Consider the following 23,411-nt stretch of genomic DNA (forward strand, 5'->3'; position numbering starts at 1 on the left):
TGATAGACTTCACACTATATCCAATTCATGCATTTAAATTTACATAAATTACATATTTCTACTTTAAAAAAGTGACTCCTGTCATCCTCAATATACTGGTATTTTGCATGCCAAATAATGGCTCAAACCTTATGGTTAGAAGCTCTAGTAAATTCCTTGGCAGCTCTGAACACAACATTAATCTAGAGCTGGCAGAAAATTCAGTAATTTAATTATAACGTGTTTGTGCTTTGTATGCCTAAATCATTGGAGATGTTGTGGGAACTATTTTTAATTTTGTTTTATTTCTTTAGGTAAACTATACATCACCTCTAGTCGCCATTCATTTCACAGAAGTGGCAAAGAATACCGACATCACAGTACAATGCAAAATACACGGACAAGACATTATTAATGATCATAAGACTGACCGCTTTCTGGGCAGAGTAGTCTTCACTATGAATATCCGATGATCTTTTTCCAAATGATTTCTCTCTCCAGTAATGGTCTTGGCAGCCAGATCAGTTTCTTCACTTACTTAAAGTAAACATTGACAATATACCTGCATGTCAAATTTCTAGATTCACAGGTTGTTTGTTACAAGTCTTGTGGTGGTGCAGGGGCCACAAATCCTGGTCATAAAAATATGTTTGTCTTAATCTAAGTTCTGACCTAAAATGTACCACATGGCCTTGATGATGTCATAAGCAATACCGCACACAATTAATTGACACTTACTTTTTACAAAAAACTAAACAGATCAAGATGATTTTGTTTTGTCTAAATGGGTTGTTATAGGCTGAACGTTTCAAAATAATACTAGAGGTGAACAGAGATTACATAGAATGATAGTAGGATCAAATATCTTTACTTGGATTTCCTCTGCATCATATACTTCAGAATGCTGAAATGCACCAAACCAGTGTTACAAAGTAAAGCGGCAACATGTAATTTATTTTTTTTTCATTAGCACACTGCTCCCCTTTGATTCCATAAAGTATATTGTCTTAATGCAGCCACCCTACTTTCTCTGTTAATGTGTTACAGTGTGTTATAGTAAGTGTAAGATGTGATCAGCCACAGACAGGTGTGAGGAGCTGGGTCAATAGTAATAAAATGGGCACTAATGAGTAGTACATTTCCAGCCATAATGCTAACCAATAGCAAATTCTTACTGTTTTCAGAAAGAAAGGTCAGTTTAAGTTCAACTCAAGCCAAAACTTTTTTTTTTTTTCATTTTTAACAACACAGGGAAAGGCTAGATTATCTGTTGGATTTTACCTGCTCCCTGTGGCCCTTTTGGGGAAAAAATTCTTTACTTCCTGTTCAACTCGAAAACCATCACCAAGACAGGAAATTAGTGGAAATCTTTTCAGTGAAGACACATCCAACAATAAAAATGTACAGGGGTTCTAAACCTTCCACTATTTGCTTAATAATTAATTGTAATACTGTCTGTGTCCCTGTCTCTATGATATCCTTCAGAGAAGCTTTGACTCTCACTCATTGTTTTAAAAAAAAAATCAGTTTGGGCTTAGGTTGGGATTTAATGCACCAACAGTGGTGCACTTTGAAAACAGAAGAAAAAGTAAAAATAAAGTTGAATTTCCAGTTATCATTACTGTACACTTGTTTTATTATTATACAGGATTTATATAGCGCCAACAGCAGGGGCGGTCTGACAACTCATGGGGCCCCCGGGCAATAGGGGATCATGGGGCCCCTGTGTCCTTGCCCAAACTCAGAAAAGGCATCTCATGGGGCCCCCTACTGACCCCGGGCCCGAGTTTCCAAATGGTCAGTCCGCCCCTGGCCAACAGTTTTATGTCTTTCATGATAGAGGTTTAGTTATATCTGTAATTTTGTCAAATGATCAGACTATCAGAAGATCCTTTTCCAGCCAACATTCACATCCATTATCAGTACATGAATGACACCCTCTTCAAAGGAACAGAAGGTGGGTGCTATTTTATCTCTGTTCGGGCAGCAGAAAACAATGAGGAATCGCTGTATCCTGTCCAAACAACCTGCTTTCTGTTCCTTTTGATGCTGTTCTGTGGACATTAGTAGCCCACAACTTTTAAGGCTGTTATAGAAATATGCCAAAGCTATTCGTATCATTTGATATCTTCTTTCCCTAATTCCCTTCACTGTAAACCAGACACTTCCCCTCCCTATTTTCTCTTGTGTGCAATGACCTGTAACATTCAAACATTATTGCATATATCTGAGGGTAAAAAGTTATTTTATTATCAAACACCCTCCTTAAACTCAACACTGATAACATTGGTTAGCCATGTCTTCAGTTAGTCAAAATTTCCCCAAACTTATACCCCTTTGAAAGTCTAAAAACTAAAGATGGCGATAGATGGTAAGAATTTTGAAAGAAAATTCTTAGGAAAAGTACGAAAATTCTCAGAACACTTGAATGTCGTTCAAAAGATTTCATTTGCTTTTAACATTTAATTTTGGAATGAATGGACTTTGCCAAATGGAAGCCATATACACTGATAGAAATTCATTCAATTCAAGAAAATGTTTACATCCTGCTCCTTCGAATTTTCTTGTTACTGTGTTGAAAAACAAACGTCGATTTGACCCACTAATGATTAGAAAAATGAATTAACTTTCTTAGAAAATTCTTTGCATTTGGAATTCTACCCATCTATGGCCAGCTTAAGACTGCTAGGCTGAATGTACACTAATATGGAAAGTATGTCTGAGTGTATTTGAGTCATGTTACACAGCCTGCAGCCCTCCTTCGCGTTCTTAAGCAACCCTTGTCCAGGAGGAACTAATCCCTCACCTATGTATAAAAGGTCACACCAACACTTGTGTTTTCATTTGAACATAAAATGTACAAATATACTGCTCCCATGTCTGTGAAGGGTCTCATTCAGCCATACCTATTAATAGTTGCGTGTACATTACTACACTATGTAAGTCTAGCTGAAAGTGACTAACTACAGCTACAGTGCCTTGAAAAAGTATTCATACCCCTTGAAATTTTCCACATTTTGTCATGTTACAACCACAAACGTAAATGTATTTTAATGGGATTTTATGTGATAGACCAACACAAAGTGACACATAACAGTACAAATACAGCTGTTCGTGAAACCCTCAGAGGTTTTTTAGAGAACAATAGTTAACAAACAGCATCATGAAGGCCAAGGAACACACCAGACAGATCAGGGATAAAGTTGTGCAGAAGTTTAAAGCGGGGTTAGGTTATAAAAAAAATCACAAGCTTTGAACATCTCACAGAGCACTGTTCAATCCATCATCCAAACATGACAAGAGCACAGCGCAACTGCAAACCTACCAAGACATGGCCGTCCACTTAAACTGACAGGCCAGGCAAGGAAAGCATTAATCAGAGAAGCAGCCAAGAGGCCCATGGTAAGGAGCTGCAAAGATCCACAGCTCAGGTGGGAAAATCTGTCCACAAGACAACTTTTAGTTGTGCACTCCACAAATCTGACCTTTATGGAAGACTGGCAAGAAGAAAGCCATTGTTGAAAGAAAGCCTTAAGTCCCATTTTCAGTTTGCAATAAGCCATGTGGGGTGTAACGAAACCGACCCAGACTGTGCTTGAGTGCTTCCGTTAGAATACCGCTTTCCCGTCCGAACACCAACAACAGACACCACAGCTGACCATACAAGACTAGAAGACACCAGTCTTGAAGTAAACCAGGAGGTACACTATTTTATTTGAACACAGATACAAGATATATACACTCAGGGGACAATCCCCCCTCCCTGCATAATGACACAGGGCGGTGCAATCCACATTTAGTAACAAGAGACACACAGGTATTCAAACTTCACACCAGCAGACAGTCCCATCAGGAGGGAGGGCTGCTGGAGACATCCCTCCACTAAGCTATTACACATAAACACATGCATCCCATAATAGTTTGCTCCCAAGCCAGACAAACAATAGAACAATGGGACGCAGCCACATAACATTAAACAATCAACACCCCCCACCTATCTCCTAAACATGTCTACACAGTCTGAGGCAGCCCACACAATATTAGGACAGCTTACCCTGTACCCCTAACAGGCACAGGGTGATTTACACATAAGAGGGATATGGGGAGCTGAAACAGGGGTCTCCCCACCTTTCCAAAGTGAGCTGGGTTCCATGGGCCCCCACCCAAAGTGACTCCCGTCACTTGGGGGACACAGCAAACATGTGGAAGAATGTGCTCTGGTCAGTTAAGACCAAAATTGAACTTTTTGGCCTAAGAGCAAAACACTATGTGTGGTGGGAAACTAACACTACACATCAACCTGAACACACCACCCCCACGATGAAACATGGTGGTGGCAGCATCATGTTGTGGGGATGCTTTTCTTCAGCAGGGACAGGGAAGCTGGTCAGAGTTGATGGGAAGATGGATGGAGCCAAATACAGGGCAATCAAAGAAGAAAACCTGTTAGAGTCTGCAAAAGACTTGAGACTGGGGCAGAGGTTCACCTTCCAGCAGGATAGCGACCCAAAACATACAGCCAGAGCTTCAATGGAATGGTTTAGATCAAAGCATATTCATGTGTTAGAATGGCCCAGTCAAAGTCCAGACCTAAATCCAATTGAGAATCTGTGGCAAGACTTGAAAATTACTGTTCACATGGGCTCTGCATCCTATCTGACAAAGCTTGAGCTATTTAGCATGAATGGGTAAAAATGTCACTCTTTAGATGTGCAAAGCTGGTAGACATACCCAAAAAGACTTGCATCTGTAATTGCAGCGAAAGGTGGTTCTACAAAGTATTGACTCAGGGAGGCTGAATACAAATGCACGCCACACTTTTCAGGTATTTATTTGTAAAAATTTTGAAAACCATTTATCATTATGCTTCCACTTCACAATTATGTGCCAATTTGTGTTGGTCTATCACATAAAATCCCAATAAAATACATTTACATTTTTGGTTGTAACATGACAATATGTGGGAAATTTCAAGGTGGATGAATACTTTTTAAAGGCACTGTATGTATATCCTTTGCTTATGTGTCCTTGGCATTAACTCAAATATGTTTCATTCTTGTAACATATGTAGCTATGAAAGTACAGAATTATTTGTAAATGTTAGTTGTTCATAGTATTAAAAAAATTAAAAGGAACACAAGTACCAAGCAAAAGTATTTTTTACAAATACTTTATTGTTGCATTATTATTTTAGAATGACATAAATGCTTCTTTTTTGCAATTTCAAATGTGATTTCAATTGCCTATGGGCAAATGCTATATTATAAAAATGTAAATTATCATGAGACTGACATAAAATGTTTTTAGCATTTTGCAATGCACTCTTGAACTCACATCCTTAAGCCTTTCCTCTATAGTAGCACTGTATATAACATTCTGTACATTAAACACTAGTGTTGGGTCATAGGCTTAAATAGATTTATTGTTACAATAAAAACTATAGACAAAAAGCGGAACTTGTCCATGTCACCCCCATTCCCCCCAAGTTGTTCTAGCCCATGCCACCAAGTCGCTATAATTAGCTAGGTGTAAAACAGTCTATTTATTTATTTCAGGTACTTATATAGCGCTGTCAATTTACGCAGTGCTTTACATATATATTGTACATTCACATCAGTCCCTAACCCTCAAGGGTCATACAGTCTAAGGTCCCTAACTCACATTCATATATACACATACTAGGGCCAATTTAGACAGGAGCTAATTCACCTACCAGCATGTCTTTGGAGTGTGTGAGGAAATCGGAATAGCTGGAGGAAACCCATGCAAGCACAGGGAGAACATGCAAACTCCATGCAGGAGGTGCCATGGACAGGAATCAAACCCATGACCCATTTACTGCAAGGCAGACGTGCTAACCATTAAGCCACTGTGCCGCCCATGGGGAAGAACCGCACAGGGTTCAGAAAATGGATCCAGAAGCTGGCAGAAGGGTGTATACAATACCGCAGGCCTTGGCATTAGATCTAGGTAAGTATGGCAGTTGTATGTGCATGCATTCTGAGGCAAATAACACACATACTGTTGTCCATTGTTACTCTAGTTCACTGAAACAAACTTCCAAAGAAGCACAAAGAATAAAAAAGCAAGGTTATAAAGTAGGTGTTAGCACCATCTTGTCCTAAAATGCAGAATCCACCAAAAAGCTGGTTTTAATGCCTAGCAAAGGATTTGTGGTAGTGTAAAGGATACTTGAAGTATCCTGTTATACAGAACTTTCAGTTCCTCGATCTCGACTATTACAACAGTGCAGCGTATCAAAGTCTATGTCCCTAGATTAGAGAGTAAAGGAGGATCACTACACTAGGGAGTCAACAACTGTCTCTTCCTGTCTCATGTAAACTGAGGTTTATTATTATTATTTCAGGTACTTATATAGCACTGTCCATTTTACACATATATATTGTACATTCACATCAGTCCCTAACCCTCAAGGGGGTGTACAATCTAAGGTCCCTAACTCACATTCATACATATACATACTAAGGCCAATTTAGACAGGAGCCAATTAACCTACCAGCATGTCTTTGGAGTGTGGCAGGAAACTGGAGTACCTGGAGGAAACCCACGCAGGCACAGGGAGAACATGCAAACTCCAGGCAGGTGTTGCCATGTTTGGGATTTGAACCAATGACCCTAGTGCTGCCAGATGGGAGTGCTAACCATTTAGCCACTGTGCTGCCCATAGTCTCAGCATCAAGTGATTGCCCTATTTGTCTGGATGATGCACCATGGGGTAATAAGAGACTGAAAAAAAATGTAGGTACTTACCTTGGTTTCACTGAAACTACCTGTTTTTTAATGTAACTTCTTCGAGTTCTGCTTTAATCATATAGTTCAGGGGTGTCAAACTGGCAGCCCTCCAGCTGTTGCGAAACTACAAGTCCCATCATGCCTCCGCCTTTGGGAGTCATGCTTGCAACTGTCAGTCTTGCAATGCCTCATGGGACTTGTAGTTTGGCAACAGCTGGAGGGCCGCCAGTTTGACACCCGTGATATAGATAGATCTCAAATTCTTGTACACTGCAATGGACAGAGTAGGTAGGGGGGGTCGTAACACATTTTCTTACAACATGAGATAAAAAGAGCAATCCTAATCAGCAAAAAATGTCACTTTGTTCCACGGCATTAAATGGAGAGTAGTTTCAGAGTCGTTGGAAAGAAATGGCAGATATCATACAAGCAACATCACTGTATCTTCATCTACAGACCATTCTGCATAGGCAATTCTTCTGTTGGCAACACACTTTCACCAGCAGAGATCACTGAGGAAAGCTTTTCACTTTCCTCAACTGAATCTCTCCTTCAAAGGTCCAGAACCTTGCCAAATCTCCAGGCTAGCAAGGGGGAAGCTCTATAGAAACAATAAAGCAATTTCTTAGTGTTCCTGTTGTGAGTGGCAGTATTACTAGTGTAACATGGGCCTTAGTATTAAGGGATAGTCAAAGAAATCAGTCATAATGCTAACAAAAAAAAAATCCACTCCTATGAAAAAAAAAGAAGTATACAAACAGTTGTTTGCAATGCGTAAAATTTTTCTCCCTGCCATTTTGTTAAACAATGTATGTTATGTAGCCACGTGGGTCCAACAGTGCTATACCAGTCATACTAAGACACTCCTCTAATTGTTATAAGGAGAACATTTCCCCCCTAGTGCTCAGCAAGCAGGGATACTTACTGGAAGCAGAGGATTGTGGGACTTGTAGTCCGGTCTCTGTGATTGGACATGGACCTTATCCTGATTGAAATACTCAGCGGCTGGGAGGATGTAAATTAGACAGGGTGGGGCAGACTCGTGCTCTTGGGACCAAGGCTTCAGAGCAAGCTGGACAAGGAGCCAGGACACGGGGCACCAGAATCGGGTGTGCAGCCTATTCGGGAGAATGATCTACTTTGTCAGGGTTGGATTGCTGGACAGTGTCACTGCTCCCATGGCTGAACTGTGCGGACCCAACCCGATCTGATCCCCACACACTCTGAGTTGGACATCTCCAGGCCCCTGAGCTCACAGGGTGCCTGCCAGGTGCCATTCAACTTGTGGTGGATCCCAGGCTCCTGCAGGAAGACTCTCTGACAGCCAAACCAAGGCCCACCCTATTATCACACCTTAAATAAAGACACTGCATGGTGACACCTTTAGGCTAGGTTCACACCTATGCAGGTTGCGTTTGAGCCGTTTCTGCATTGTGTTTTGCGTTGCATTTTGTGTTTATGCACTTGCGTTTTTGCCGCATTTTTTATGCATTTTGGGTTTTTTGTTTCATTTTTTACAATTTTTCTTGTTGCTAGGCAGATTTAAAATACAAATGCAGCAAAAATGCAGCAAAAACACAATACAAGCTTTTCTGCAGTATTTCCATTGAAGTCTATAGAACCAAAAATGCTACTTTTTGCATTCAAAAAAGTCCCTGACCCTTTCCAAAAAAATCACCAGGTGAATACACACAGGTGTGAACATGTCCCATAGGAAATCATGTTAAATGGACTGTACTGCATTTCTGCAAAATGCAAAACGCTGCAGAAAACGCTTAGGTGTGAACTTAGAGTTATACCCGTTTACTTGGAGGATTACAATTGCAGTCGATATAACACTTTTTTACACTCAGCTTCATTGGTTTATTGTGGTACCACATGTCCGTGGGCCTGCCCCATCAGAGCTAGCTGAAGACTCCCGAAGGCAGTGGTGAAATATAGCTCTCTCAATTGCTCAGTATTTTAAAGTTTTACTATACCCACAACAGTAAAATCAGTCTATATATGCAGTATACAAGAGTATGCTTGTTATACTCACTGTGAAACCTAAGGGGTTATTCATCCACATTGTGAAAAAACGCTGTTTAATCTTGACTTCTCTGATCCTCCCCTTCTTCCAGCATCCCCCTCTTATCTCCTGATAAGACATATTGTGTGGAGACACTGCACATGCTCAGTTTGGTGTGTATTGCTAGAGTTTTTCGTTTCTTGGGAGAGTGCATGTGATCAGCACAGGGCCAATCAGCATTGCCCAGACAGAGATCAGGGGTTCTCCATCCTCCTAAAGCAAAATGAAAACTCCTCCTACAAGCTTTAACATGTGCTCTGCTGGACACTGATAGAAGTCACAAGACTGCGCTAACTGCTGATGAGAAAAGTATTTAGCCGTTTATATTTACTAATATAATTGCATTTCCATGTTCTGTGTACTGTGGGAGACCAGATATAGTGAATGCAGGGTCCTGGGTTTAGTAGCACTTTAAGTAAGGACTCCTACTCTAGCCTGTTTATTACTGTTTACCTCATTCTCTTTGATGTCAGTGTCTAGAGGGAGCAGATTGACTATAAGTCTCCTCTTCCCCCTCTTGTTTTTGGGGTCACAACTTCCTTATATAGCCTGTTTATCATAATTAACATGCATTGACTTTGTTTACATCATCTGCTACCTTTGTGACTTGTTCAATATCCTTCATCCCAGGCTAACATCTGGGTTTTGCTGCTACCAGGTAACCCAGCTTAGTAAATTGACGGTTACAAATCTTAAATTGTTACTAAACCCGGGACCCTGCATTCACTATATCTGGTTTCCCATAGTACACAGAACATGGAAATGCAATTCCAAACTCCAAGTCCAGTCCCAAACACTGATATTTCCAGAGTCACTACATCCAGCCTATGTTGGCCTTACGTCTGCTGTCTGGGCAACTGGCAGTTGTGCTGAGACTTGGACCCTACCTGTGGAAACTAGAATTGATCCAGTGACTGCTTATGGTAGCTAAATATACTTATACTCCTGTTGTGCTAAAGTGTCATAAATGAAAGGCTAACAAACAAATGTTTGTAAAATGTCTTTATTAAACTTATTAAAAACTATTAAATCTGAAAAGCAATATTAACAGCAATATTATAGACACAGGGGGTTAGATGTGTGCCCCTTAATGAACTCCAAGAAATTAATTTTACTGTAAGTACAAAAAAACCCAGATTTTCTATTCCTGTTATTGAAAGACACAGGATTCAGAGACAATGGGGACTTCTAAAAGCAGTCCAACTGACGGATGGAAAACAGCAACAAAACATTTTTAGTCCCATAAAATAACATAACTTGTGGCTACCTGCAGCTCAAAGAACCACTTGAAGAACCTAATGCCACTTGCAATAAAGGGCAGTGATAAAAAATCTTTTATCTGATGGTAAATGGCAGAAAGAAGAGCTTGGAACCTGCACACATAACATTCCACCTTAGGGAACATGTCAGTGCTCCATTTCCAAGAATTAAACCTTTTCATGATAAACAGATGAAATTACTAATGGCTGCCCACCCACAAAGGCTGCTTGAACCAGCCACTGACAGTTGCTGTACCAACCCACACACAGTAAAACATTTTAGCTATCCTATGAATCCTCATACTTTGTTTCTTTCTTTCTTCAAACCCTGATGAAATGGTGGTGTACCAGAACATGTTGGCTTCTTATATACAATTTGTGTTTGGAATAAGTCTACTTGTGGACTCAAATATTATGTTGCGGCACTTCAATTGTAAAGCCTCATCACAAGTGAAAGTGATGCTGGAAATTTGTTGTGCAGAAGCTGCATAGCTATTATTCATATACCCCATAGTTATACCACCATCATACTGATGGACAACAACAATACAAAATCATCATTCAACCAAATCTAAGTCACAGCATGATTAACTTGCTCTGAATTTTCAAAGTCACACCAGGCTTTGGACTGAGCAAATGTTCTGTGACTAACTGACGCAGTACACTCTGGTCTGGAAAGCCCTACAAAGCCGAGTCCAGTGCCTGAAGGTCACATTACTCCCATCCAAGTCTATCAGGGTCCAATATGGCCTCCAAAGCTATTGCTGAGACTACACTGTTCCAGGTATCTGCACATAGTGAGCAGCTCAAGCAAGCATAAATGAGAATCCTGATTAAATAAAAAAAATAATCTTGAATACAAGAAAATGATTAGCATAAAATGGTTATACTATTCTTATTAGAGAAAAAGTGTCCATCCTTCTTTGGACACCAGCAAAAAACTGAAGCATGCTGGGATTAGGAGAGGTTATATCAGGCTGGTCACAGTTTTTTTCATGTGCCAGTGTCCAGTTCCTCCTGTATAACCCAACTGAACCCTGTGTCCCTCAATGAACAAGAAAGAAGCAGTATTATACTATAACTGCAGTTTCAATTTGAATTTTTTTTGTCCCTGCAACCTCTGGAAAACACAAATATATAAGATATCTTTACTGAAGATTAGCCCCTTTGCTTCTGCAAGAGCTGCATGTACCCTATGTCTGTATGTCCTGGTGTACTCTGAAAAACTAGCTTCTTGAATAGAGGCTCATCATTATACCCAGTAGGTCTCTGGTGTCCACACTATACCCTCTAGTAGTTACCAGTAGCAGCATGGTCACAGCAAAGTAATGACAGATACAGGCCTTTTCACCGGGAAAAAGATAACCCAAAATATTTGCAGGTACAAGTAAAATATATAAATCATAACAAAGGTGCATTTATACCTTGTTTTTTTTTTAAATGAATAGCCAAAATAATGTTTTTATTCCTGACTGGAGTAATGCTTTTAAGGCTAAATGTTTGTTATTTATATAATAAGACTGAAAAACTCAATTAACACATTTAAAAGAGGTTGTACAAATCAAAAGCAAATGTTTTAATTATGTTATTTTCCATTTATTTAACAGTAAAGTTGATCATAGGAAAATTGTATTTAATAACATTGTGCAAAACGGATACAGTACTAGATCTTCCATGCAGGCAGTCAGAAGTCTACTTTTACTTTTCTGGCCACTGTAGACCAACAGACTGGTGGCTGACCACTGGCATATAGCACACAGCAGCTCTTGGTAAAATTTTTATATTTGCTCATCTCCACCCATGTATGTCAACAGTCTCCCTAAGAGGACACTATTGTTGTGTTTTAATATCAGCAGTATCAATAGTGCTTTGTTTTCTGTTAACAATGTGTCCTGTCCTATACCTCCCCACAGAAAAAGTGAGGACTTTGTGCTGTGCTGTAAAGCGGGGCTTTCTCTCCCTCTACCTTGATGAGATTTGCACTAGAATTTCACCTTCTCCAATGACTGTGGAAATATCAATAATACAAAGATGACCACAGAAAGGCCAATCTCAGATCTGCACATCCTTCACAAGTATCCTACAGGTTGCATATTATATCTTGCGTCACACTTTTTGTCTTTTAACAGATGCAAAGGGAACCAGTAGCAGTGATAGCTCAACAACACTAATTTTGCAGTATGACGATGTGTGCCAAACCTACAAACCTCTCATCATACTGGTACACCTGTTCTAGTTCAGGGGTCTTCAAACTTTCTAAAAAAGGGCCAGTTTACTGACCTTAAGACTTTAGGGAGACTTGACTGTGGCCATTGGAAGTAGAAAAGGTCCTGAGGTCAGTAGGAAAAGCAATACCCCATTATTGGTGGCAGTGGGAGAAATTGTGCCCCATCATTGGTGTCACTGGGAAAAATTGTGTCCCAACCTCAGTGTCATTGGGAGGAATTGTGTCCCATCCCTGATGTCATTTGGCCCCATTGTTGGTGTCATTGGGAGGAATTGTGACTCATCATTGGGGTCAGTGGGGGGGATTGTGCCCCATTGTTGGTATCAGTGGATGAAATAGTGTCCCAAGGGCTAGATATAAATTAGCCCACATCTGACCACATCTGGCCCCAGGCCACAGTTTGAAGACCACCGTCCTAGTTGATTGACTAGACAGAATACCTGTATAAAGTCAAGGCATTGCAAAAGTAACAGGGGGCAACCAAAGTATAACATTAAACCTTGAGGTGCATAAAGGAAGCATATCCTACCTGTTTAGTATGTAAGCTGAAGGGGGGTGGCCAAGCGGTAAGCACCCCAGAGGGAAGGCACGGCACACACAGTGGATGAAATGGCAGGAGTTGTATTGTCAAAACTTTTCAACATACAATATAGGCTTCTATGCAGTGGCTTAGAAATGGAAGCAACACCCACAGTTATGGGTTACTTGCCGAGATTGATGCACAGAGACCAGTAGCCCCTGGTGCAGGGGGCGGCTGGAAGGCAGATGCATTGGAAACTAGTGGCGGAAAGGTTCCCCTTAGAATTCCCCTGATGAAAGTCCCTATGCTGCCCTTCCTCCTCTGGAACCTCTCCCTACACTAGATGCACTCCCTGTCAAGCAGATTCCTGTCCTTGACCTAGTCACATGCAAAATGCACCAACAGCAGTGAGACAGTGCTTTTTTTTTTTTGTAAAAGCACTACCCTCACTAAAGTTGGCAGCAGTGGTCACCTAAGTGGCAGTGTCCAATCAGTCAGCAGCCCACTCAATGACACATATGGAGGTCCAAGAGTAATGTGTATACCTCCCCCCCACACGCTCTTTCTCTCCAGGGCAGCTGCAACAGTGCCACCTGTGCAGGGAGGACAGACTGCATCTGTTTACAAGTAGGTTACTTTTTACTCAGATATTGTTCTAGTGAACCAGTTCTCTCCCACTTACTTGGATGTAATGGTTTCACAGCAGCCCAAAATTGACACTCAGAGAGACAAGCAACAACAACCTGGGAGGAAGGATATGCAGCTATCACATGTTAAGATCTATATAATTATAATTTACTATATAAGAAAACAAGTAAATGCTACCAAACTATGAAATGCTGTAGTCTTCCTTATGTTGGTGATAGTTAAATTCTGAGATGTATGAAAAGTGATTATATGATTTTGTGACAGATTCATTATTTGTGCTACATTTCATCCTATTCTTTCATTTTTAAATATTTTCTATAGAAATGGTTCATGGAGCAAGATGGATTTTCATATAATTTTCATTACACAAGAATAATGTTTACTCTTTAGTGTTCAAAAAAAGATGCATCAGTGATTTAACATAATTATGCAAACTTTCACCAAAGTCCAAAGGAGTAATGCAGGGAATTAAACAACTGTATATTCCACTATGCATAGAGAGTTTAGCAATGTACAAGAATAAATTATTTAGTTAAAGGTACAGAAAGGAAACAGGAAAGAGCTTTGATTATACAGACTGATAGCCTGTACGGCTTTTTCTTCTTCCAATAAGGTAAGAGATAAAGACCAGGATTATGAGAAAGACAAGCACAGCCCCAACCGCAATTGGAATGAGAAAGCTCAAATCAGAGTCAGCAAAGCATTCTTCAGCTGTTGAAAAAAAGAGGGGTACAGAGTGAGAGCTGGACTATGCATCAACCTGTCATTAAATAATGTGGTAAAGGGAAATCAGCGTGCATTTCTCATGAAAATAACATTTTAAATCATTATTGCAGTGCTTATCTAAGAGACATTTCAATAACATAACATATAATGTAGCAAGCCCATAAAATGTAAATGTTTGTTGTTCTATTAAATATAAAGATTTGTAGGTTAACCAGGCAGGAGCAATCACTTAATCTGCAATCACTTTGCATCTCTTCTTAAAGTATTGGCACAACATAATTATTCTTCTTCAATCACCCATGTAGCACTTGGACCCATTCTGACCCATGATCACTGGTGCATTCAAATATAATTTTTATTTTTCTGTGCTGTAGCTCCACCCCAATTTATGGGTATTCCTATGGGAGAGCTACAGCACAGCAGGGGTCCCCACCCCCTCTTCACCCCTTTGTGTAGAATCTGTCCATTCAAAACCCTTCCGGGGCTTACTGTTCATTCACAATAGTAAAAATAGCAATCAGCACTGCATGAGCTATCAGCTGGCAGATAGATCACACAGCCCCACAGTGCTGACTGTTTATTATTGTGAATGAGAAGTGAGTGCTGGTAGGGCTGTGTGAACTTGACTTCTCATTCACAATAGCAGGCAATCTGCCAGCGCTGAATGATCTACTTGGTGGTTGATAATAAATACCCACTGTGAAAATACATTCAGTAGACGCACTGGATTTATTTACTAAAGTTGGAGACTGCAAAATCAGGCTCACTTCTGCAAAGAAACCAATCAGCTTCCAGGTTTTATTGCCAAAGCTTAACTGAACAAGCTGAGGTTAGAAACTGATTGGTTCCTATGCAGACGTGAGCCTGATTTTGCCCTCCCCAGCTTTAGTAAATAAACCCCATAGACTTACATTGTTGAGATGTTCTGTGTGTTAGCATGTTGGAATGCCAGTCATTTTGCAGCTCTGAAGCACAAGTGTTGAAGTGTACCACAAAGCAGATTGTAGTACAGTGCACTGCACCAAAAAGAATACTGCATGTCCATTTCTTTTTATCTATTCCTGTGTGTTGGGAGCCCACTCAAAATGAAGAAGCTGCTTTGATGCAACACTTGTTAATTTATAATGCAAAGCACAAGAATAGGGGCACATTCACACGTGTCCAAAGTATACAAAAAGTCTAAAACATGCATTCACTCTTCACACTGTTCAAAGCACGCTACTAGTACAAAATATAAAAATGACACTGCCTGTAGACATCTATCCACATGAGTTTATAACATACATAGATGAACTACAAAATGTATCAGTACATTCTGTACTACCAGATGTACCTAAACTGTAGGGAGATGAGGACTAGGTGCAATTCTCATCAGGTAGTATAGTGGTCATGTGACAAGAGTAAATAAAAGGCTTACAAAAAACCTGCAAGAATAGAAACAGAGGAGCTGTCACTACTGACTGGCTTGGAATGGTTCCAGAACTGTCATGTTGATCTGGCATCAATAACAAGTAGGTCACTGACCTAAACAAGTCTGCAATACAGTTCAGATTTTATGAGCTGCATTCTTGTGCCAGGTCTGTGACTCAGAGGTAGAAAAGCTTGTTAGGAATTTTTCGGTGGGAGCACCCATTCAATTAGTATGCTCCTGTTAATGGGAGATGAGAGTGTGGGAAGGTCAGATTGTGCATGAACATCCATCCATACTGGAATAACTATGGCAATAGTTTTAGTATAATAATGTCAATGGAGAATAGGTGAGAGGAAATTGAGGGATTTGTACCTCTCTCCGTTGTGCTATATTTTCATGTCACTAGCTGAAGTGCGCTATTATTAAATAGGAAAAACACTTCTATTATTTAAACCTCAACACACACCTATTTTGACATGGGTAGTGGAAATATAAATAACTGAGTACAGTGTTGCAGATAGCGTGGTTACACTGATTGGGGATGAGCACTGGACAGGGATATTTTAACAGCTCAGCTCTATTTAAAGGTCCTGGAACAAGCACAGACTCCTTCACAATGACTGATATTTCCATCAGGGCCAAATTCTGCTTGCCCGAGAAGAAAATTCTGGATGTCTCCTGTAAGCAGATCTACTTTCAATTATTAAGGCTTCGTTCAAACCATACATGAAAAAAAACTGATGAAAAAAATGTGCAGATTTCACTTGCAGAGACACAAGTTTACATCAGTTTTCACAGTTTTCAGTGGGTTTTATACACGTTGCAGATTCCTGCACAGAAAAAATCCACACATAATACCAGTGTTGTGGTGTGAACAGAGCACATAGAAAACAATTATTTTCTTTGTGCCCTTGCAGAAAATGTGCAAAAAAAATTATGTCTCTGCATCATGTTGTGAAAGAGGCATAAAAGCTGGCCCGTTGCACTGAAACACCAGGACACATAAATAAGATTTTATTTTTTTACTTTAATATTCTCAGGTTCAGAAAGCTCACTTGCAGGAACCACTATGTAGATTGCAAGCTGATTCATCAACACTTTCCCTAAATGTTTAAAAAGGCTGTTTAGCTCTATACCCCAGACACAACACAGGAGCAGCAAGAGGACTCACAAGATCTTTTACCATTTGTACAATTTATGCTGCAGTTTGTATGAAATGTTTTCATTTTGGGAAAAGGTTGTAAAAAATGTAAACACTCATATGAAATGTAAGGCACTTTATTGGTACATTATGTTAGCATATAATAAAGCATCAAGTACACAGGCTTAATGATACAAGATTTACACAGAATACTGTGAAAAACATTTAAAGTGTGTAGTAAACATTTTTAGGATGCTAATTGTTGATTTGTTCTGTGGTCAGTCGTTTTTACAGGTAATGTTAAACAATGTACAGTATGCAGCTTTGCTCAATCTTATTATTTTGCAAAATACTTTTAGCTCTCCTCCAACCTAAAATCTTTAAAAATGTTCATATCCAGCTGAACGACGATTCCTGCGACCAATGAAATAAGCCACCATCACTAGGATTACTAGGACTCCCAATGCAGCTCCCACGACTATCGGTACAATGAAGTTCTGATCTGCAAAGCAATCTTCAGCTACATGGGAAAGAGGCAAAAAAAAACAAAAACCACAAAAGCAAAATAAAATAGCAAAAATAACTAAAAACAATGCAGACAACTTTGTAATGAAATAGAAAAAATGATGAATAAAGGTTTCATATACTTAAACATGAAAAAAAAGTTTGCAACCAAGACCATCTTACATGAAAACTCAGCTAGCTTACCAAGATCATCCAAAGTTAGTCTACCAAGTATTGCTGAACTGGGGTAGGTGTCTTCGGAGAGTGATTAATATATTGGAAGATACTTCACATCCTGGTAATGGCCTGCATACATTGCTACCATCTAGTAGACCGTATAGAAGTATGGGTTCTCGTACCACCAGGTTGCAGAACAGCTTCTTTCCTCGGTCTGTGTGGCTCTTAAAAACATAACTCCCAATCCATTTATTCAACAAGAACTCTGGCATTTATTGTGGTATGTATGCTATTTTTGGTTGTGTTTTTATGTTGGGCATGGAATTCTGTTTTTTAACCATTGGCCGACCACCCCATAGTAGATATTCTGCTACAGGATGGCCACGCTGTGCAGAATCACACATATATACACTATATTGCCAAAAGTATTGGGACACCCCTCCAAATCATTGAATTCAGGTGTTCCAATCACCTCCATGGCCACAGGTGTATAAAATCAAGCACCTAGGCATGCAGACTGCTTCTAAAAACATTTGTGAAAGAATGGATCGCTCTCTGGAGCTCAGTGAATTCAAGCATCTTACGGTGATAGGTTGCCACCTGTGCAATAAGTCCATCCGTAAAATTTCCTTGCTACTAAATATTTCACAGTCAATTGATAGTGGTATTATAACAAAGTGGACGAAACTGGGAACAAAAGCAACTCAGCCACGAATGCCAGAGCGGGGTCAGCACATGCTGAACACACAGTGCACAGAAGTCGCCAATTGTCTGCAGTCAATAGCTAAAGACCTCCAAACTTCGTCTGGCCTTCAGATTAGCACAACAACAGTGCATAGAAAGCTTCATGGAATGGGTTTCCATAGCTAAGCAGCTGCATCCAAGCCTTACATCAACAAGTGCAATGCTTCGCCCCTTAGTTTCAGTGATGGGAACTCTTAAGGAGTCAGCATACCAAGACATTTTGGACAATTTCATGCTCCCAACTTTGTGGGAAGAGTTTGGGGATGGCCCCTTTCTGTTCCAACATGACTGCGCACCGTGCACAAAGCAAGGTCCATAAAGACATGGATGAGCGAGTTCGGGGTGGAGGAACTTGACTGGCATGCACAGAGTCCTGACCTCAACCTGATAGAACACCTTTGGGATGAATTACAACAGAAACTGTGAGCCAGGCCTTCTTTTCTAACATCAGTCCCTGACCTCACAACTGCGCTTCTGGAAGAACGGTCAAACATTCCCATAGGCATATTCTTAAACCTTGTGGACAGCCTCCCCAGAAGAGTTGAAGCTGTTTTAGCTGCAAAGGGCGGACCAACTCAATATTGAACCCTACGGAGTAAAGACTGGGATGCCATTAAAATTCATATGAACCAATCATAAACGTAGTGCAGCGCTAAACAAACAATTACCAATATGATGTAGAAATAATGAACCATCCATAAATAAGATTCAAATTCAATAAACAATATATTGTCCAGAATAGAAAATCAGGTGGTAGTGATTAACCGCACTGGTGAACGATGGACCAATATAAATATCTCCCCATGTATATATAGATCTTGAAATCCGGTGGCGTGCGATCAAGGTGAATATAGAAAGATTGCCCACTCACCGGAAGCGCAATCTTAATGCGTAAAGATCAAATGAACCAGGAGCAGGGGTTCCCTTGAGGGTACTGCCTGAAGCAGGATCCTCTCCTCGGCGGCGTGATGTATGGGCCAAGGGGTGATGGCAGCACCCCTTATAAGGACGTATTCACATACGAAACGCGTCAGCGAGGAGCCCATACACGCCGTGACGTCACGCCGCCGGATCAGGGAGGTCCGGCAGCCATTTTCCAACTCCAGCTGGTGCACCACCAGGATCGCAGGAGGGAACCAGTGACTAGACCCCACTGCAGTTCACCTGTTCCAGGACGTCTAGGAGGGATCCATTCACCACCCGGAGTCACAGAGGAGAGGAGCCTGCTCCAGGCAGTACCCTCAAGGGAACCCCTGCTCCTGGTTCATTTGATCTTTGCGCATTAAGATTGCACTTCCGGTGAGTGGGCAATCTTTCTATATTCACCTTGATCGCACGCCACTGGATTTCAAGATCTATATATACACGGGGAGATATTTATATTGGTCCATCGTTCACCAATGGGATTAATCACTACCACCTGATTTGCTATTCTGGACAAGATATTGTTTATTGAATTTGAATCTTATTTATGAATGATTCATTATTTTTACATCATATTGGTGATTGCTTGTTTAGCGCTACACTACGTTTATGATTGGTTCATCGGAGAAAGTTTGTGGTTACTTTTTTGGTGCATTGGCTGCTACAGTAAGCGCTCGCTTTACATTCTTGTTTTGATTAAAATTCATACGCGTGTGAAGGCAGGGGTCCCAATACTTTTGCCAATATAGTGTGAGTGGGTGTATGTATATATATATATACACACATATATATATATATATATATATATATATACATACACGCACACACATAAAACGTAATTCTGTACTTCCTGATCATGGGTGGGTGTGCGTGCCTGTGTGCGCACCGCTTCTGCTGAGATTGGTCACAGTGGTCACAGTGGACTGGTCAATGGATGAGCTCCAGCACCCGCTGTTTGTCTATAAGACAGGGCAGAGCTGTGTTCTGTCAGCAGCAATGTGCTGGATTCTCTTTCCCTGCAAACAGGGAATAGAATCCAGCACATTACCTAGTGAAAACAGCACACATAGTAAACATTACACATAGCTAGGCACACAGTTAATCCCTTGATCGCTCTAGATGTTTATTATTTATTATAGATACTTATATAGCGCCATCAATTTACGCAGCACTTTACATATATATTGTACATTCACATCAGTCCCTGACCTTCAAGGGGTGTACAATCTATAGTCCCTAACGCACATTCATGCATACACATACTAGGGCCAATTTTAGAGAGAAGCCAATTAACCTACCATCATGTCTTTGGAGTGTGGGAGGAAACTGGAGTACCCGGAGGAAACCCACGCAGGCACAGGGAGAACATGCAAACTCCAGGCAGGAGGTGCCGTGGCTGGGATTTGAACCAACGACCCTAGTACTGCCAGGTGGAAGTGCTAACCATTTAGCAACTGTGCTGTCCAGATGTTTAACCCATTCCCAGCCAGTGTCATTAGTACAGTATCAGTGCATAATTTTAGCACTGATCACTGTGTTATTGTCACTGATTCCCACAAAGAGCCAGTTAGTGGCTGATTGTCCACCGCAATATCACAGTCCGGGTATAAGTCACTGATTACCGCCATTACTAGTATAAAAAAATAAAAAAAAAATTCCAGTATATATACCACCATTTGTAGACGTGATAACTTTTGCACAAACCAATCAAAAGATTTTTTTTTTTTAAACCGAAAATATGTAGCAGAATGAATATTGGCCTAAATTTATGAAGCAACTTTTAAATTTTTTTTCGATATGTTTATAGCAGAAAGTAAAAAATGTTGCTTTTTTTTCAAAATTTTTGGTCTTTTTTTGTTTATAGTGCAAAAAATAAAAAAAAACTAGATGTGGTCAAATTACAAATTTCATTTATGTATAGCATTGTATGATCACGCAGCTGTCAGTTAAAATACCGCAGTGCTGTATCACAAAAGATGACCTAGTCAGGAAGAGGTGGTAAATCTTCCGGAGGTTAAGTGGTTAATGTGACGTTGCCACAACTTTTCTTCGTTTTATGATTGTTATTGTAACATGACAATACATTTTCTGAGTTGGAGAGTTGGCTTTCAGCTCACAGAGCCTGGCACTGGAAGTGATGTTCTGTCCTATGGTTCCTCTCACACCAATCTTCCCTTAGAACAACTTTCATTTAACAAAAAAAAAGGCAGCTGGCAGATAGAATGAGCTGGTCGTGTCTACACATACTGCTTTTACTTCTACCAATGCCAGGTCATTTTGATTAAAGCTTTAGTGTTTTTTGCCAGTGTCAAAGCTTGCCTGCTCCATTGCAGTGGGCTAAAAGGATGTATATGGGTGGGAAGGAGTGGGCAAGAATTTACATCTTTAACCCATCCAGTAGCACGATTTGGACTGAAAACTGCTGTAGCCATCTAGGTGCATGCACTATACACTTATCAACAGCTTGCCTTTGGTTGTTGTTAAAGTGAATCTAAAGGCATACAGTTGCAAGAAAAAGTATGTGAACCCCGTGGGATTACGTGGAGTTTTGCATGAACTGGGCATAAAATGTGCTCTGAACGTCATCTAAGTCACAACAATAGAAGAACACAGTCTGCTGAACATAATACTACACAAAAATTAGACGTTGCCATGGTTTAATTGCACATAACATGTAAACATTCACAGTGCAGGGAGGAAAAAGTATGTGAGGCCCTAGCTTAATGACTTCTCCCAGAGCTAATTGGAGCCAGGAGTGAGCCAACCTTGACTCCAATCAGTGTGATGATATTGGATGTGTTGCGGACAGCTGTCCTGCCCTTAAAAAACACACACCTGTTTTGGGTTTACTGGTTTCAAGAAGCACTGTCTGATGTGAACCATGCCTCACAGAAAAGAGCTCTCAGAAGACCTACAATCAAGAATTGTTGACTTGCATGAAGCTGGAAAGGGTTACAAAAGTATCTCCAAAAGCCTTGATGTTCATGTGCCCACAGTAAGACAGACTGTCTACAAATGTAGAAAGTTTAGCACTGTTGCTACTCTCCCTAGGCGTGGTCATCCTGTAAAAATGACTGCAAGAGCACAGCGCAGAATGCTGCATGAGGTAAAGAAGAATCCCAGAGTGTCAGCTAAAGACCTACAGAAATCTCTGGCACATGCTAACATTTTTGTTGACACATCTACAATAAGGAAAACATTAAACAAGAATGGAGTACATGGGAGGACACCACGGAGGAAGCCATTGCTGTCCAAAAAGAATATTGCAGCACGTTTGAAGTTTACAAAAGAGCACCTGGATGTTCCACAGCACTACTGGCAAAATATACTGTGGACAGATGAAACCAAGATTGAGTTGTTTGGGAAGAACACACAACACTATGTGTGGAGAAAAAAAAGGCACAGCATACCAACATCAAAACCTCATCCCCACTGTAAAACTTGGCGGAGGGAGCATCATGGTTTGGGGCTGCTTTGCTGCCTCAGGGCCTGGACGGATTGTTGTCATTGATGGGAAAATGAATTCCAGAGTTTATCAAGACATTTTGCAGGAAAACGTACGACCATCTGCCCGCCAACTGAAGCTCCACAGAGGATGGGTGATGAAACAGGACAATGACCCAAAAGCATACAATTAATTCAACAAAACAATGGCTGCAACAGCACAGAATACGCCTTCTGGAGTGGACCAGTCAGAGTCCTGACCTCAACCCGATTGAAATGCTGTGGCATGACCTTAAGAGAGCGATTCACACCAGACATCCCAAGAATATTGCTACACTGAAACAGTTTTGTGAAGAGGAGTGGTCCAAAATTACTCCAGATCGTTGTGCAGGTCTGATCTGCAACTACAGGAAAAGTTTGGTTGAGGTTATTGCTGCCAAAGGAGGGTCAGCCAGTTATTAAGTCCAAAGGTTCACATACTTTTTCCTCCCTTCACTGTGAATGTTTACATGTTATGTGCAATTAAACCATGGCAACATCTAATGTTTGTGTAGTATTATGTTCAGCAGACTGTGTTCTTCTATTGTTGTGACTTAGATGACGTTCAGAGCACATTTTATGCCCAATTCATGCAAAACTCCACATAATCCCAAGGGGTTCACATACTTTTTCTTGCAACTGTGATATATATATATATATATATATATATATATATATATATAAGTTTTTTAAATTACAAACATGTCTATACTTAGCTGCTGTGTGCAGTTGTTTTGCACAGAGTAGCCCAGATCCTCCACTTCTCGGGTCCACCACCGGTGCTCCTGGCCCCTCCCTCCTGTCGGGTGCCCCCCTGCTGCGTATGTTCATTCACACACAGAGCCAT

At 40.5% G+C, this 23,411-nt stretch overlaps 2 protein-coding genes across 4 annotated transcripts in view; one reads left to right on the forward strand and one right to left on the reverse strand.

The window, feature by feature from the left end:
* The window catches only part of ATP1B4 (ATPase Na+/K+ transporting family member beta 4), a 98,361-nt gene extending 96,767 nt beyond the window's left edge, over positions 1-1,594 (forward strand). For both annotated transcript variants that reach the window (XM_089677215.1, XM_089677216.1), the window contains exon 9: positions 294-1,594. In XM_089677215.1, the coding sequence (XP_089533341.1) occupies positions 294-452 (159 nt within the window). In that variant the 3' untranslated portion in view covers positions 453-1,594. The remainder of the gene's footprint in view (positions 1-293) is intronic.
* Positions 1,595-9,787: 8,193 nt separating this feature from the next.
* The window catches only part of LAMP2 (lysosome associated membrane protein 2), an 81,317-nt gene continuing 67,693 nt past the window's right edge, over positions 9,788-23,411 (reverse strand). Inside the window, exon 9 of one of the 2 annotated variants that reach the window (XM_089677210.1) lies at positions 9,788-14,165. In XM_089677210.1, the coding sequence (XP_089533336.1) occupies positions 14,023-14,165 (143 nt within the window). In that variant the 3' untranslated portion in view covers positions 9,788-14,022. Of the gene's footprint in view, positions 14,166-16,853; positions 17,253-23,411 lie in introns of those variants that run through there. The other variant, XM_089677212.1, reaches the window with a different exon arrangement.

The sequence above is a fragment of the Staurois parvus genome, unplaced genomic scaffold, assembly GCF_062004578.1.
Source record: "Staurois parvus isolate SC_StPar_1 unplaced genomic scaffold, SC_StPar_1.0 ptg000181l, whole genome shotgun sequence".
Lineage (NCBI taxonomy): Eukaryota > Metazoa > Chordata > Amphibia > Anura > Ranidae > Staurois > Staurois parvus.